General features: G+C 37.5%; 1 protein-coding gene across 1 annotated transcript; it reads left to right on the top strand.

Annotated features, from left to right (window-relative positions):
* Nucleotides 1–5579: 5579 nt before the first annotated feature.
* ptmaa (prothymosin alpha a) lies at nucleotides 5580–9624 on the top strand. Its single transcript, XM_056258891.1, has 5 exons — nucleotides 5580–5737; nucleotides 8151–8219; nucleotides 8336–8426; nucleotides 8567–8640; nucleotides 8743–9624. The coding sequence occupies exons 1-5, from the start codon at nucleotides 5693–5695 to the stop codon at nucleotides 8779–8781; spliced, it is 318 nt and encodes a 105-aa protein (XP_056114866.1). The 5' UTR covers nucleotides 5580–5692; the 3' UTR covers nucleotides 8782–9624.
* Nucleotides 9625–13589: the final 3965 nt, after the last annotated feature.

The raw sequence follows: 13589 nt of genomic DNA, 5'->3' as shown, positions 1-13589 counted from the left end.
AATTCTGTCATCATTTACTTACCCTCAAGTTGTTGCAAACCTGTACGAGTTTCTTTCTTCTGCTGAACACAAAGGAAGATATTTTGAAGAACCAAACAGTTGTTTGGCACCATTGACTTCCATAGTAGAAAAAAAATACTATGGAAGTCAATGGCGCCAAAGTTCCAATTGTTCTTCAAAAGATCTTCCTTTGTGTTCAGCAGAAGAAAGAAACTCGTACAGGTTTGCAACAACTTGAGGGTGAGTAAATGATGACAGAATTTTCATTTTTGGGTGGAGTATCCCTTTAAGACACAGTTGACTTTGATTATTATTTGATTGATTACTTTTAGTTTTTACATATAACTAGTTTATGGTCACAACATTAGGCATCAAGTGAAGCAATGTACAATTTAAAGACAGTTCACTCAAAAATGAAAATTCTGTCATTTACTCACTCAACTTATGTTGTTCCATACTGTACAATGAAAGTAAATAGTGTCTGAGATTGATTCTGCCTAACATTGCCTTTTCATTATATGAAATAATAAATTATAGTATAATACAATGCTCACACCTCTTGTGAAATGCAGGACGTCTAGACTGAGAAATAGTTTTTACCCAGCAGCCATCAGAATGTTAAATGGGTCAAACATTGATTCATTGACCCTGACATCACCCTGATATTACTCGAAACTCCTCACCATACAGACGTCCTATACATTCATATTCCATACCGCAGGCATTGACGCACATTTGCGACCTGTACTGATTTTACACAACTATACTGTACCATAAAAGGACTTTGACCATATTGCACTACTATATATTGCATTGTTTGTATATTTGTAATTTATAAGTTTCTTCTTATGTATTTATTAATACTTGATTTAATTGTACAGGGAACTGTGCATATGACAATAAAGGATTTGAACTGACTTGTTTATTGCATTATTCTAGTGTCATGTGTCTTACCCTGATAGTGTTTTGCGTTTAAGTGTATGACCCTGTGCACCATATAAGAGTATTGAATTTCTGGGAAACACATCTGCCAGTTTTTGTTGTTGTTTTTTAACCATATGGTATTATATATATATATATATATATATATATATATATATATATATATATTATGAATATAATTAAGATGAATAGTTTCTATACTATACTAAACTATACTGTACTACATATAACTATTCATCCATGATGGTAAAATAAAAATAAAAATACAGAATAATTAACGTAATTCAATTACTCTCCTACATAGTTTGTGCTGCTAGATGACCTAAACAGCCAGGGCTGTATTAAACAGTGGGTGACCATGTTTCAGTCCCAAGGCCATTTTTGAATTCTTAACAGCAATAAGATTGTGTAAGTAAACAGGACCATCCAAGAGACCAGGGCAAGTAGGGCTCAGGGCTCAGGGCTCCTGGGACTGCAAGATCACGTGACCAGCCATACCAGACGGCAGCAAAGCAGGGGATTTCCAGATTGGTTATTATTGTTGCAGACAGGAAAAGACTCCATTGAGATGCCAGAGATCACTGAGAAAGCCCTCTCACAGTTTGTCGTATAGGAGAGGCTTTAATCAAGGGTAATGGAGAAAGATCTGCAAGAGAGAGAGAGAATGAGGAGAAGATGTGAGAGGGGGAGATGGAGCAGGATTGTTTCACTGCACCGGGTGATGGTGATGACAAACATTTGACAGATCTTCATCATTGATGAGACTTTTGACAGATACAAATGTACAATATAGACTGGATTAGTGAACAGTAAATTCTGTATCATTTTATTTTGTTGGTCCCTTTAACATTTTTTTTACTATAAGTAACGTTGCACCTACATGTCTACTCTGATAGTAGACTGGTAGGGTTAGTGTTATAGAATAAGTTGACACATATATATATATTTGCAAATTTACTTAGGCTATTGTCAGTAATGTCTGTTGGAGGACCATCACAATAAAGAGTTAGCAGATATTAAGCAGATAGTCCACTAAATCTCTAATGAGAGCTAGTTGACATGTTATAAAGTTATACTTATAGTCAACAGAATGTTCAAAAGGGACTATCAAAATAAAATGATGGTCAAAATATTTTTTTTTTGCTGAATGATCACAACATTCTGCATGCGGGGAGTAATTGATTGTCTTAAAACATTTTTGTGTGTTTCCCATAACACAAGGGGGAGAACTTTCATACTGTTACGAGTCCTATTGTTAAGACCTGGAGTCAGAGTAAGGACAAATAAACTTCTGCTTGCTAAACATAAATCATATTTTACTATGCTAGATTTATTTTACAACATTTAAATAATCAATGGCTTGTTCGGATTAGCAAAATTTGATAAATATACTCATAGTATGCTTGTAAAAATAATATTAATATTTTTACAAAATAAATTAAAATGTGTCTCAGAGCTGTTTTGAAAGTGTAAGAGACATATTCCTATGGTGGGTCACAGCCTCTGGGCCTATAAACTTGTTGCATCCCAGACAGATTGATGGATGTAATTTGACACCATCAAACATTGCTTCAATCTCAGAAGGAGTAGACAATATCTAACATTTGTTTTTCTATAATGACAGATTACAGATGCATGAGACGGATTATAGAAGCATGAGACGGTGGTAGTGCTGTTCTGATGGTTGCAGGTTTACTTCCAAGCAGCAGTGACCCAGGAACTGGTGGGTTAGTGAGATCACAATTCTGCTCTATCATCATTTTGCCTTTGAGCGAGGCACTAAACTTCAGTTTGATCCATATATGCAATTACTGTAGCTATAATGTAAATGGCTTTGGATGAAAGTGTCTGCTAAATGATAGACATACAGGGCTCTAATAAGAATAGTGAAATGAAAGCAGTGGTGTGAAGTATTTGAGTAAAAGTAATTAGTTAGCCTACTGTACTTAAGAATCTTTTTGGCTACTTTCTAGTTTTACTGAGTATCAAAGATATTAGCAACTTTTACTCTCTACTTGACTACTTTTTGAATAAGTAGCCTATATTTACTCTTTACTCCAATACATTTGTGATGAGCAATGCAAATTACGCGTTACATTTTGTATGGCACCTAACTTTTTCTGCAGCAGTTTATTTCTGCAATAAAGAAGTGATATCGCCATCTACAGGGCATTGAAGGTACTACATCTTGTGTGTTTGCCCTTACTCACCCAAACTTGTCACAAAGGTTACTTTACATGAATGTGAGTAAGCTAGTTGCTGAATAGCATTTGTTTGATTAGCATGTGTTTGATTTATGAAACGAGAGCATGACTGCAACCAGTAATGAGACTGAAACCAGCATGTCCAGTGCAAGTAGACTTTGACAGGTTAATTTTACTTAACATTGTTTTATTTATCCATTATATTGAAGAGAGCATTTTGAAGGATATTGGTTTACTTATGGCCTTTTTGAGCACTTGAGCTTAACTGAGACTTGAGTGTTTGAAGATGTTTTAGAGGCTGTTGTGTCGACCTTGTTGAGTTTTTCAGTTTTATTTTGATTTTTAAAAAATAAACCCGATTTCTCTCCTTACAAATCAACTTGTTCTTATTTAAGGTTCTTGTTTTCACCTCATGTCTCAAAGGTGTTGAGGACTAGTGCATCTTTAAGCCTTCATTCAGTACCAGTAAAATACAAAACTGTTCAAATCAGATACTCATATGGCCCGCTTTCACATTTTCTTATTTTAAGATATGTCAGTGCAATTTGCTTTCAGTTAAAACAGCTCAAACATGCATTTTAGTCTGGGACTAGTTTAAGCCAGGTCTGTGAATCCAGGGACAAGACTTCAATTCCAATACGACTAAAACTTTTAGTCGTATTGGAATTGGTGACTTGTAACTTATAATGGAGTCATTTTCGCTATAAGGTATCCATACTTTGCTCAAGTATGCTTTTCAGGTAGGCTACTCTTCACACCTCTGAATTAAAGTTATAACGGTGGGCTAAAGTTACATTTCCAAAATGATTAATAAATGATTATATAAATAAATAAATATAAACAAACTTTATTGTTAAAAAAACCTTCCTTTTTAAAAAATGTTTACTCCTCTAGCTTCTAGGATACTATACTCCAGCTTGCTCTCACTTTAATTGCCATTGCAGCACTGGGACTATTGTTAGCTCTTGCGGGATAGATAGTCTGTGATGTTTCTCATTTGGAAGTCTCTTTGAATAAAAGCGTATGCTAAATTATTATAAATGTGACAATGAATAATCTGTTTGTAATTGCCCCACACACCCTGTGAAAATTTAATCCTGAACGTGTATTTGCTAACACCTTTTATCTGTCCTTGACATGGAACGGGAGAAATAAAAGGGAAAATACAGTAGGCTATATTCCAGTTCCATGTTTTCTTTAGCACCTTAAACTAGGTACTTCCGTTGATTGACGTTGGTACCAACCAATCAGCGTTCGCAAAGCGTCAAGTCTGTGTTCGTTCGGCCCAATCAGCCAATAAGGAGACTTTAAGACGCCATACGGTATTTCAATCGGCCATGTTGGTGAGGTACAGAGGTACACCATTACATTTTCCCTGCAGCGTGCAGATTTTAAATTGCTTGAAATGTAAAAACATCACTGGTAAATTTGTTTATAAAGCGCTTAGTTTGATGAGCATATCCGCTATCCTTCACTAGCACACCAAATAATCCGCGTTTGCCAATAAGAACAAGATCTTGGTCAAGCATCTTACAAAAAAAATCGCGAATATGATTGTTGTCTTACTCTAATCGCTAGAACTGGCAGCATATTATTTGGCGTTCTTCCTTCCTATGTTATATCTCAATAACTGATCTCATACATCACCCAGGATGATATTTTTACATACCCAGTGTAAAGATCGGTGAAGGGGCGGGGTTTGAAACTGTCACTCAAATGTTGAGCAGGTTTCAACAGTGGGGCGTCCACTAACTGCCGCAATATTATATTCATTGAGTGTGACCTTTCTTTTAGATAGAGTAAAAGTTTATGCGCCACCTAAAATAAACAAGATGACTTTAGGTAAGCAGTAGCCTACTCTTAACCTCAATGCTTGCATATCAATTAGATGAATATCACTGTTGGATAGGCTACTTTACAATAGGCCTACACCTTTCAAAGAAATTGACCAAATATTTTATGGCGAAATGATGACACGAGTAACGATGTGATCAGTGGTTATGTAATGACATGTAAATGTCACCATATGGAGAGAGAGAAAAAACATTACAAAAATGTAAACTCAAGACTTGGTCGGCTCTCTGTGAGTAAAAATAAGTGTTTGAGACAATATGGACCATTATAGATTTCAGGGCAGTATTAATGTCTTAAATACATGTTTTTTGTTTTTTGTTTTGTTTTTTTACAGTGATGAGCCCATCTAGGCCATCCATCATGGGGAGATTGACCAGGATACAGTATGGATCGACAGTTATTCCACACATAAATGAGTCAAGAGGTTGGTTTGGAGGCGGAGTTTGACTTTGTAGAAATACTGTCTATTGTTCCATCTTGACCAATCAGAAGAGCGGAGTTTTTCCTCACTGGCCAATCACCGAAAATCGCCCGCCTCCAAACTCCGCCTATTCTTCTATATTAACAGCTCTACCGCCTGTGTGATCTCGCTACAGACGCCTAATAGTCTTTTTTTTAATTATATACATCTCGTATTTCTCTTTATATTATTTTGTTCAGAGACCCCATTACATTCTTAATATTGAGGAAAAATGGCTGACACAAAAGTCGATACCAGCTCGGAAGTCTCCGCCAAGGTAATGCAACTTAAGTTAAACCCTGATTTATAGAGATGCTGCGTTTTTACTCATTTGAATTAACGGGTTTGTATAAAATATGAATTTTGCCATGGAAATCAGGATACAGCATTGTTGGAACACTGTTTGCACATTTTGTCAGTGTTTTGACCGCTCACTGACACTTTGAGGACTTCGTGGATTGTAAAACGTTAACGTTAGGTGCTCGGAAGTTGGGCTTCTTTACGGATACATTTGCAACAAAAAGGCTTTTTGTTCGGATTCTGCGCGGGTTCTTTGTTTATGCAGGCGGTTTTTCGGTTCCTCTTTGAAAAACATAGCGAGAGAGATGGACGCAGATAATCGTAAGCACTATCTGTAGCCTACTCTGCTTATATGGTTTGTTGCACAAGTTTCTTTATTACCTCGTGTAGACTCAATAATTGAAGGTGCCTCGTACAGTCCGCGAGAGCGAGACGCGGTGATTCGTCAGCGAGCAGCTCGATCTGTCACACAAGTTACTGCAGCCCTCACGATTCATGATGCCACTGTGAATAAAGCGCGTTTTCTATGATGTCTGAACGTGTCTGCTTTATGTTTGACCAAGTGTTATGGAAACAGAATTTGATCTTACCTTGTTAACATCAGAGCCATCCTGCCTTAGATTTACGGGGACTTTACCGAGCGTTAGCTAGGTCGCGTTGCTTTTTAAGTTCTGTCAAGTTCGGGTTGTAATTCGCTTTTTTGTTGTGAAATTGAGAGTTCATCATACATTATTGGCCAAATTATTCAAGATATGAGCTTTATTGGGCTATAGTTTACCTGCCCGGTAGGATAGGCTACTTTATACAGAAGAAGTGTCAGGATGGGTGATCATTTCTCAGATTAAAGAAAAAGGGTCTCTCTTTCAGTGCAGGGAAAAACGGGTTAGATTGTATTAGCGGCTATCGAAATATTCAATGACTTTTATGGTCGATGTCAGTTTGTGTGTAAACTTGTCCCGCGAAACCCCGCTGCGGATGCTGCAGTCAGGCTGACTGAATGAGTTCATATTGCAGCGCGCGGTGCCGCGGTCAGCTCAGGAGGTGAGCGCGAAACCCGAAGTTAAGGGACACCCGTACAGGCAGCTGCTCTATTTCATTGTTTCTACATGTAAACATGTATTAGACATACGACTTTGAGGGTAGTTTCTCGCTGTTATTCTTCCGTTTCATGCATGAGCGCCGCGTTTTTAAGGCGCAGTGGCTCCGTTCAACTTTTAAAAACGTATCTCGTTCTGTTCCGTTCCGTTGCGCTCCGTCTGGCTGCTTGTGCGCGTGAGTACGTGTGCTGTGTGAACGGCCCCGTACAATGTATCAACCTAAACGATCGTTTTCCGCCGGACTTGTCAAGCGTGTTGTTCTCAATCTCTGCTGATGTTATATAAGGATCGCTGGACTCGCCAACCAGCTGTGGGCACAACATTTCTGACCCGTTTGTCCTTTGTTCGGATTTTTTTTTTTTTTTTTGCGTCCTGGTCTTGATAAGCCTGCGTTTCTTAAGTTTGCCTAAAAACGGAGATGATTTCCGCTTCAGGCTATAAGGTCAAAGCCCACGCCGTTTGTTTGATCGATATATGGGTCAGTATTATGCTGAAGATAATAGAATATGTTCATAATTCATGTATGGCTCATTGACGCTCAGTGGTGGTAGGCTACAAAGCGGCATGCAATGGTGACGGTGTGAGAAGGCGTTGCAGGCGTGATATACGCTAACCGGCTTAAAAGCTGATGATTATGACCTACATTTATTAATACGAGCAAGCTGCTGCATGGAAGCACAGCCTGTGGTAGCTATTCAGAGAGATAAAACGACTGCATTTTTAAACGAACAAGATGCAGTGTGTTAAATCATTTGAAATATAACGGCTTGATAATGATGGTAATTCTTGAGGGAACAACTATATAGTGCTCGAAAAACGAATTGTTAAAGGCTCAAATGCACAACGCTATTGTTCCCCCCGTCTTTTTCTCTCTCTCTTTCTCTCACTCAATCTCTTTCTCTGAGGCTTATCGGTCCTGCCTCTCTTTGGTCAAGTTCGCTCCCTTATTGGCTGAGTTAAAATATTCACTAATTGTAATCTGGGGATTGTAGTTTTTTAGCGGGCGTGTCTTTATCAAGAGCAATGAGGTGGATTATAAACTGAACTACAGCGCGTATTGGCGGTAACGCCATCGACGTATCAAATTACAACACCTCAATATGGTCTTTAAACCAGGCGGGTAATGGAAGAGACAGTCATCCAATGAATAAAGAGTGTGGAAGTGTCTTGTTTCAAATGTGAAATGAAAGCACGTTCCACGAATAAGAGAGGATTTAAATTCGGCACTGGTCTATTTGAATTTCCTAGATAAGTAACTAAAGCATTTACAGATTTTTTTTTTTCTTCATTTAGGACCTTAAAGAAAAGAAACAGGTTGAGGAGGCAGAAAATGGAAAGGATGTCCCTGCAAATGGAAAGGCTGTAAGTTTCCACTACTTACTTTATTTAGTGCCCACAACATCAGTACTGCTTGTAAAATGTATCAAATAGGTATTACCCATGATAACTCATAAGTTTTTTGTTGTTGTTTTTTTTAGGAAAATGAGGAGAATGGTGATCCAGAAAATGAAGTAGATGAAGAAGACGATGATGTGGCTGAAGAAGAGGATGAGGAAGATGATGTAGAAGGTAAGTCCTTAAGTATGCAGGTAGACTAATTGAATAAGAGTGGTGAGAATGATGTAGACATGCTGCTTTAGCTCCACTTATGCATTGACACCCAAAGCATATAAACAAAGTTGCTTTACTAAGAATGAACTACATTATAGGTGATGATGATGATGAAGATGATGAGGCTGAGGGTGGCACAGGAAAAAGAGCAGCCGAGGATGACGAAGATGAGGTAAGTTTGCACTTCATGTCATTGAAACCCTCAAATAAGAAAAGTTTATAAATCTGACCTCATAACTGCAGTGTTTTAACTCTGTCTGGCCACCTTTTTCAGGAGGATGTTGAACCTAAGAAGCAAAAGACTGATGTGTAAGAAGCTTCTCAGCTGGAAATCTTTTCATCCCTCCTTTCCTGAACTTGTCCACTGGGGGAGGCAAAAAAACCATGGTCATCATCAAGTAGAGTCCAGCATCCGTGTACACACACCAAACTGCAGATTTTGTAGAAACAACCAGACTTCAAAGTTCTACCTTCTTACAAAATACTTTAAAAGGAAAAATTTGTTTGTATTTTTATTTACATTTTATATTTTTGTACATATTGTTAGGAGGTCAGCCATTTTTGACAGTGATCTCTGGTTACCAAACGGTGCTTTGAAGTTGATGCTTCTCTATGAAATAGATTTTACTTGTGGTTTGACCATGTCATGTTATCTCAAATGAAACTTGTAAAAGTACAAAGCAAAAAAAGAAACGAAAAATGACAGAAAAAAAAACATTAATTCAAAGCATTCCAGTAACTTTGTGTATGTACATCAGTTGTATCATACGTAGTTGGACTGTATGAGAGGGCAAGGCCAAAGGAAAAGATTTTTCTTCTTTTCTTTCTTGTCCATTTAATTGCTATCTATTTGTGGCCTGTTTGATGTATGTGTGAAATTTGTTGTGCGACAATAAACCGAAATTTATTTTGTTTTTGTTTTATTTACTTTTTTTTATTTTTTTTATTCCTTTCATGACTTTTCATGATTTTTTTTATGTTGGAGCTGTATGGGCAAGAATAATTGAACCAGCATTATCTTCAGATGCGGTTCATGTTTTTCATCAGCCTGTCAAAAGTAAATGTACATCAATGTAAATTATTCAGGCCTTTAAGACTCCAAGATCTGGTATAAATTATATTATGTTAAATAAAATTGACTGTGTGAATTCTTTCATTTATATTCACATTTCTTTAGGCCACGTTGTATATACTGTGTGTGTGTGTGTGATGGTAAACCCTGCGTTGTGGGGACAAAATGTCACCACAGAGATGGGAATATACAAAATCCTTGTTCTTGTGGGGACATTTTTTGGTCCCCAAAACAGCTTATTAATCATACTAAGTGATGTTTAGTTTTAAATTAAATGTAAAAATGCAGAAAGTTTTCTGTTATGGGTAAGTTTATGGTGAGGAGATAGAATATACAGTTAATGCAGGATAAAAATCATGTTTATGAAATATCCCCATAAAACATGAAAACCCAACGTGTGTGTGTGTTATAACAAGTACATAACAGGTTTATTTGGAAATTATTCAAGATAATTGATGACATAATTTGAAAGTAAAATTAACATGAAAGTAGTGGTCAAATGCCACTACCACCTTAAACTCTTAAGTTTAGTTATTCCATAAAGAAGGCAAGTTTGTAAGACTATATAGTGTTCGGATTTATCAATGAGGCTTTTGTACAGATCATCAAAATCACAAAGTCCTCTTAGAAAAGAAATGGCAAGCTCTAGAGATATTGAACTTTGAAATTTAAATATTGAAAGCTATTTTTAGCTACTCACTGAATATAGTGATTTTAACCACTGTTTCATGAGGTGATCACAACTGAAAAGATAACTCAAGTTGTTATGAAAAATAACAATGTGTAAAGGTCAGAGATTTGCTGTCAAAATAGACATGTCTTTTACTTTTAAAGACTAAAAGTAATTAGTATTTCATTATTTGCATTTAGGTAGCTGTTAGAAGCCTGAAGAAGAAGAAAAAAAGTCACACTTTGGAAAATATGCACAAAAGCTAACAGTGCTAGAACTGGAAACTGAAAGTTGTTTCAGTTTTGGTGTTTTTTCTCCCAGAAAGAAGAGGTGATATTTCACAACTGTTAGAGGTAGAACTGTCAATCATGAGCACCTGTGAGTGACAAACTCTAAATGAGAATTGAAATGTGACCTGCTGTATAGACGCTCACTCACTGGACATTCAAGCCCCGATCTGGTCTCACACTGCATGTGTGTTCACTTGGTCAGTTCTATTTAATGATTTAAAACACACTCTGCCTGTCTGACATGGGTGCTTCCCAAACAAAATTAACTACTTAGAAACAAGCCAGATTTAATGAACAGGAAGTAGTACCACAAGCAGGAGGATAGACTATCATGATGAGGTGCCAGGCGAAACAAGAGACAGAGTTCAGGGTCATCATGCTTTCAACAATGAAGGAGACAAGCACATTTATGGAGAGAGCAGATGATCAATACTGAGGTGAGTTGATTCTCGAGTGAAATCATGAAGATATAAGGAAGTTGGATCTGAATCAATTCCAGAGTGTTTTTTTTCTACTGTGATTCTATGCATGATTCATTTCCAACAAGCATTAACCTGCATAAAGGTGGACCCTCATATATACAATGTGGTGAGAAAGACGCCGTGACCACATTTTAGAAGGATACAAGATGACACTTGCCTGATGAACTAGTAAAAATACTTGTTGACAGTTAAAAGATGCATCTTTGAAAAGTTAAGAAGAGAACAAATGAAACTTCTTAAACAAATGATCTTATTCATTCATCTCATTCATCAACTTCAATTTAAAAATTCATTTAAATGAAAGCACACTGAATTGTCTAGAGGTGTCAAAACTGTTTAAGAAGAGCCAAAATTAAACTTTATTGAGGGACGTGGGCCAAAAGTAAATGCTGCATTATATCCAACTATATTATATTAAAATTGTAATCAAATTCACTTGTACTCTCATTCAATGCAAAATAAAAGATAAATTACAAATGAAGATATGCTTCAATAGCATGTTTCCCCCCTCTTGTAAAATGGCATGACGGGCCAAATCAAAGGTCATTCCGGGAAAACTTTGGCCCACAGGCCCTGATTTGGGCATTTCTGGTCTACAATATAAGTTTTCTTCAGTATAATGTGTTTCAGATAATTTGTGTAAGTGATAATTTGCTAAATATATGCTTCTGTTGGTTCAAGAGGCTTAGTCGTTGGTTTTTTCATGAACTTTAATGAGGTTAGGGCATAAGGGTGTCACTAAGTTTGTGAAAACTAATTGGATTTTAATAATAATAATATAAAAAAGAAAGAAAAAAAGACAGGACTTACTGTATGGGTTCTCATGAGAGTCATCAAAGGTTCATCATGTCTAAATGATTCTGCTGGCTAATGATTCTGAATGTACATTTGTTTTAATAAAGTGGCAGTCCTGTGCATTCGATGTCAGTGTTATTTAATTTATTTCTGGGTGAAGGTGTAACTATCAAACAACATCTAAACCATGAATAATAGCGGATGTGTTAATCACGGTTTGTGTGTGAGCACACATTTAGAGCACATTGATTTTGCATGCAGGTCATTGTTGAGTGTGTTCAGTGGGGTATAGAGATCAATAGTGTTCAAAAAGTCTAAATGAATTATACCATTTGCACACTCTATGCAATATGTGTCCACAAGCAGACATCCAGGGATTACGACAAAGAGCATTTGGCAGGTAATTAAATAAAATAATAATTATTATTAATCATTAACAATTAACAATAATCATAAACAATTACAGATTGTTTAGTATGATTACACAGTAAAAGTATAATTACAGTAAGAGCACTGGTTGGATCAACAGCACTGCCGTTAAAATCTTTGTGCTAACAAGCAGGCTTTAATTTGACTTACCATTAGATGTTCCACCTTGAGATTGTCTCTGATCTAGTTTGAAAGATTTTATCACTGTTCCTGTTACTCTTCACATCCTGTAAATATGGCTGTCAATACTCCAGTATACTAACATATTACAGCGAGTCCACTTACGGTGTGTGGCCAGAGATCCAGATGCTTGCCAAAACGGTGCTCAGGTTCGCTGTCCACACCAACAAGCTGCAGCCATATCACCCTGTAGCCCAAGACTGGTTGCCTACTGAAGCTAAACAGCTGAGTCTGGTCAGTACCTGGATGGGAACCCCCCTGGGAAAACTAGGTTGCTGTTGGAAGAGGTGTTAGTGAGGCCAAGACTACACTGTAACAAGCACCGTCCTTCAGATATCCTGACTCTCTGTGGTCATTAAAAATCCTAGTGTCCTGGTAAATTCCCTCCATTGGCCCATATCAGTTATGACCTCCTAATAATCCCCATCCATTGAATTGGCTCTATCAATCTCTCTCCTCTCACCTATTGCTGGAGTGTGATGAACGTGTAAAGGACGTAGGCCAGTAAGAGCTGTGCGTGTAAACCTCACTCCCTTGGCCTCAAGAGGCGAGTAAACGACTGACGCTAGAGGCTGGGCCCGCCTCCCATGCCAGCCACCCGAGTTCGAATCCCGCTTGGAGCGGGGCAAGTAGTACCGGTTACATTTGGTGCCGTGACCCAGATGGGAGTGAAGTGTAGGGGGGCCAGTAAGAGCTGTGTATGTAAATCTCACTCCCCTGGCCTATAAGAGGCACACTAGAGGCTGCGGGCTTTAGCACCCTTGTTAGCGCACCCGCTTCCCATGTCGGCGACCCGGTTTTCGAATCCCCTTCGGAGCGGGGCAAGTAGTACCGGTGACAAGTGCACTGGCAATGTTGTACTGTGACTGCCGTTGCATCATCCAAGTAGATGCTGTAAACTGGTGGTGTGTGCAGATATGATTGTAAAGCACTTTGAGTGTACAGTAGTACATAAGAAAAGCACTATAAATGTTAACTATACATTAAATGATCTATAATTAAATGATCTAGCCCAAAGGTCATTGTGTCTGTATGTCTTGGTTTGGTGTAGCTCACCTGATTTTTGTGTACCTATTTCACATCTTACCTGATAATATTAAAAAAATAATGCAATAATATTATGCATAATTGCACTTTAGAAAAAAAAAACATGTTTACATATATTTTAATAGCCTATATTTAAAGACATATTTAGAGTCAACA

Source organism: Rhinichthys klamathensis, unplaced genomic scaffold, assembly GCF_029890125.1.
Source record: "Rhinichthys klamathensis goyatoka isolate OS25496 unplaced genomic scaffold, OSU_Roscu_1.1 h1tg000160l_1, whole genome shotgun sequence".
In the NCBI taxonomy this organism is placed as follows: domain Eukaryota; kingdom Metazoa; phylum Chordata; class Actinopteri; order Cypriniformes; family Leuciscidae; genus Rhinichthys; species Rhinichthys klamathensis.
Note: the sequence above shows the minus strand (reverse complement) of the source record. Positions and strands in the feature narration are given on the sequence as shown.

Excerpts from the sequence above, each read along its gene's own strand:
- ptmaa (XM_056258891.1), top strand. The coding sequence starts at position 5,693 with ATGGCTGACACAAAAGTCGATACCAGCTCGGAAGTCTCCGCCAAG. Across the intron at positions 8,220-8,335 it reads TCCCTGCAAATGGAAAGGCT|GAAAATGAGGAGAATGGTGA; the intron begins GTAAGTTTCCAC and ends TGTTTTTTTTAG. Across the intron at positions 8,641-8,742 it reads CCGAGGATGACGAAGATGAG|GAGGATGTTGAACCTAAGAA; the intron begins GTAAGTTTGCAC and ends CACCTTTTTCAG.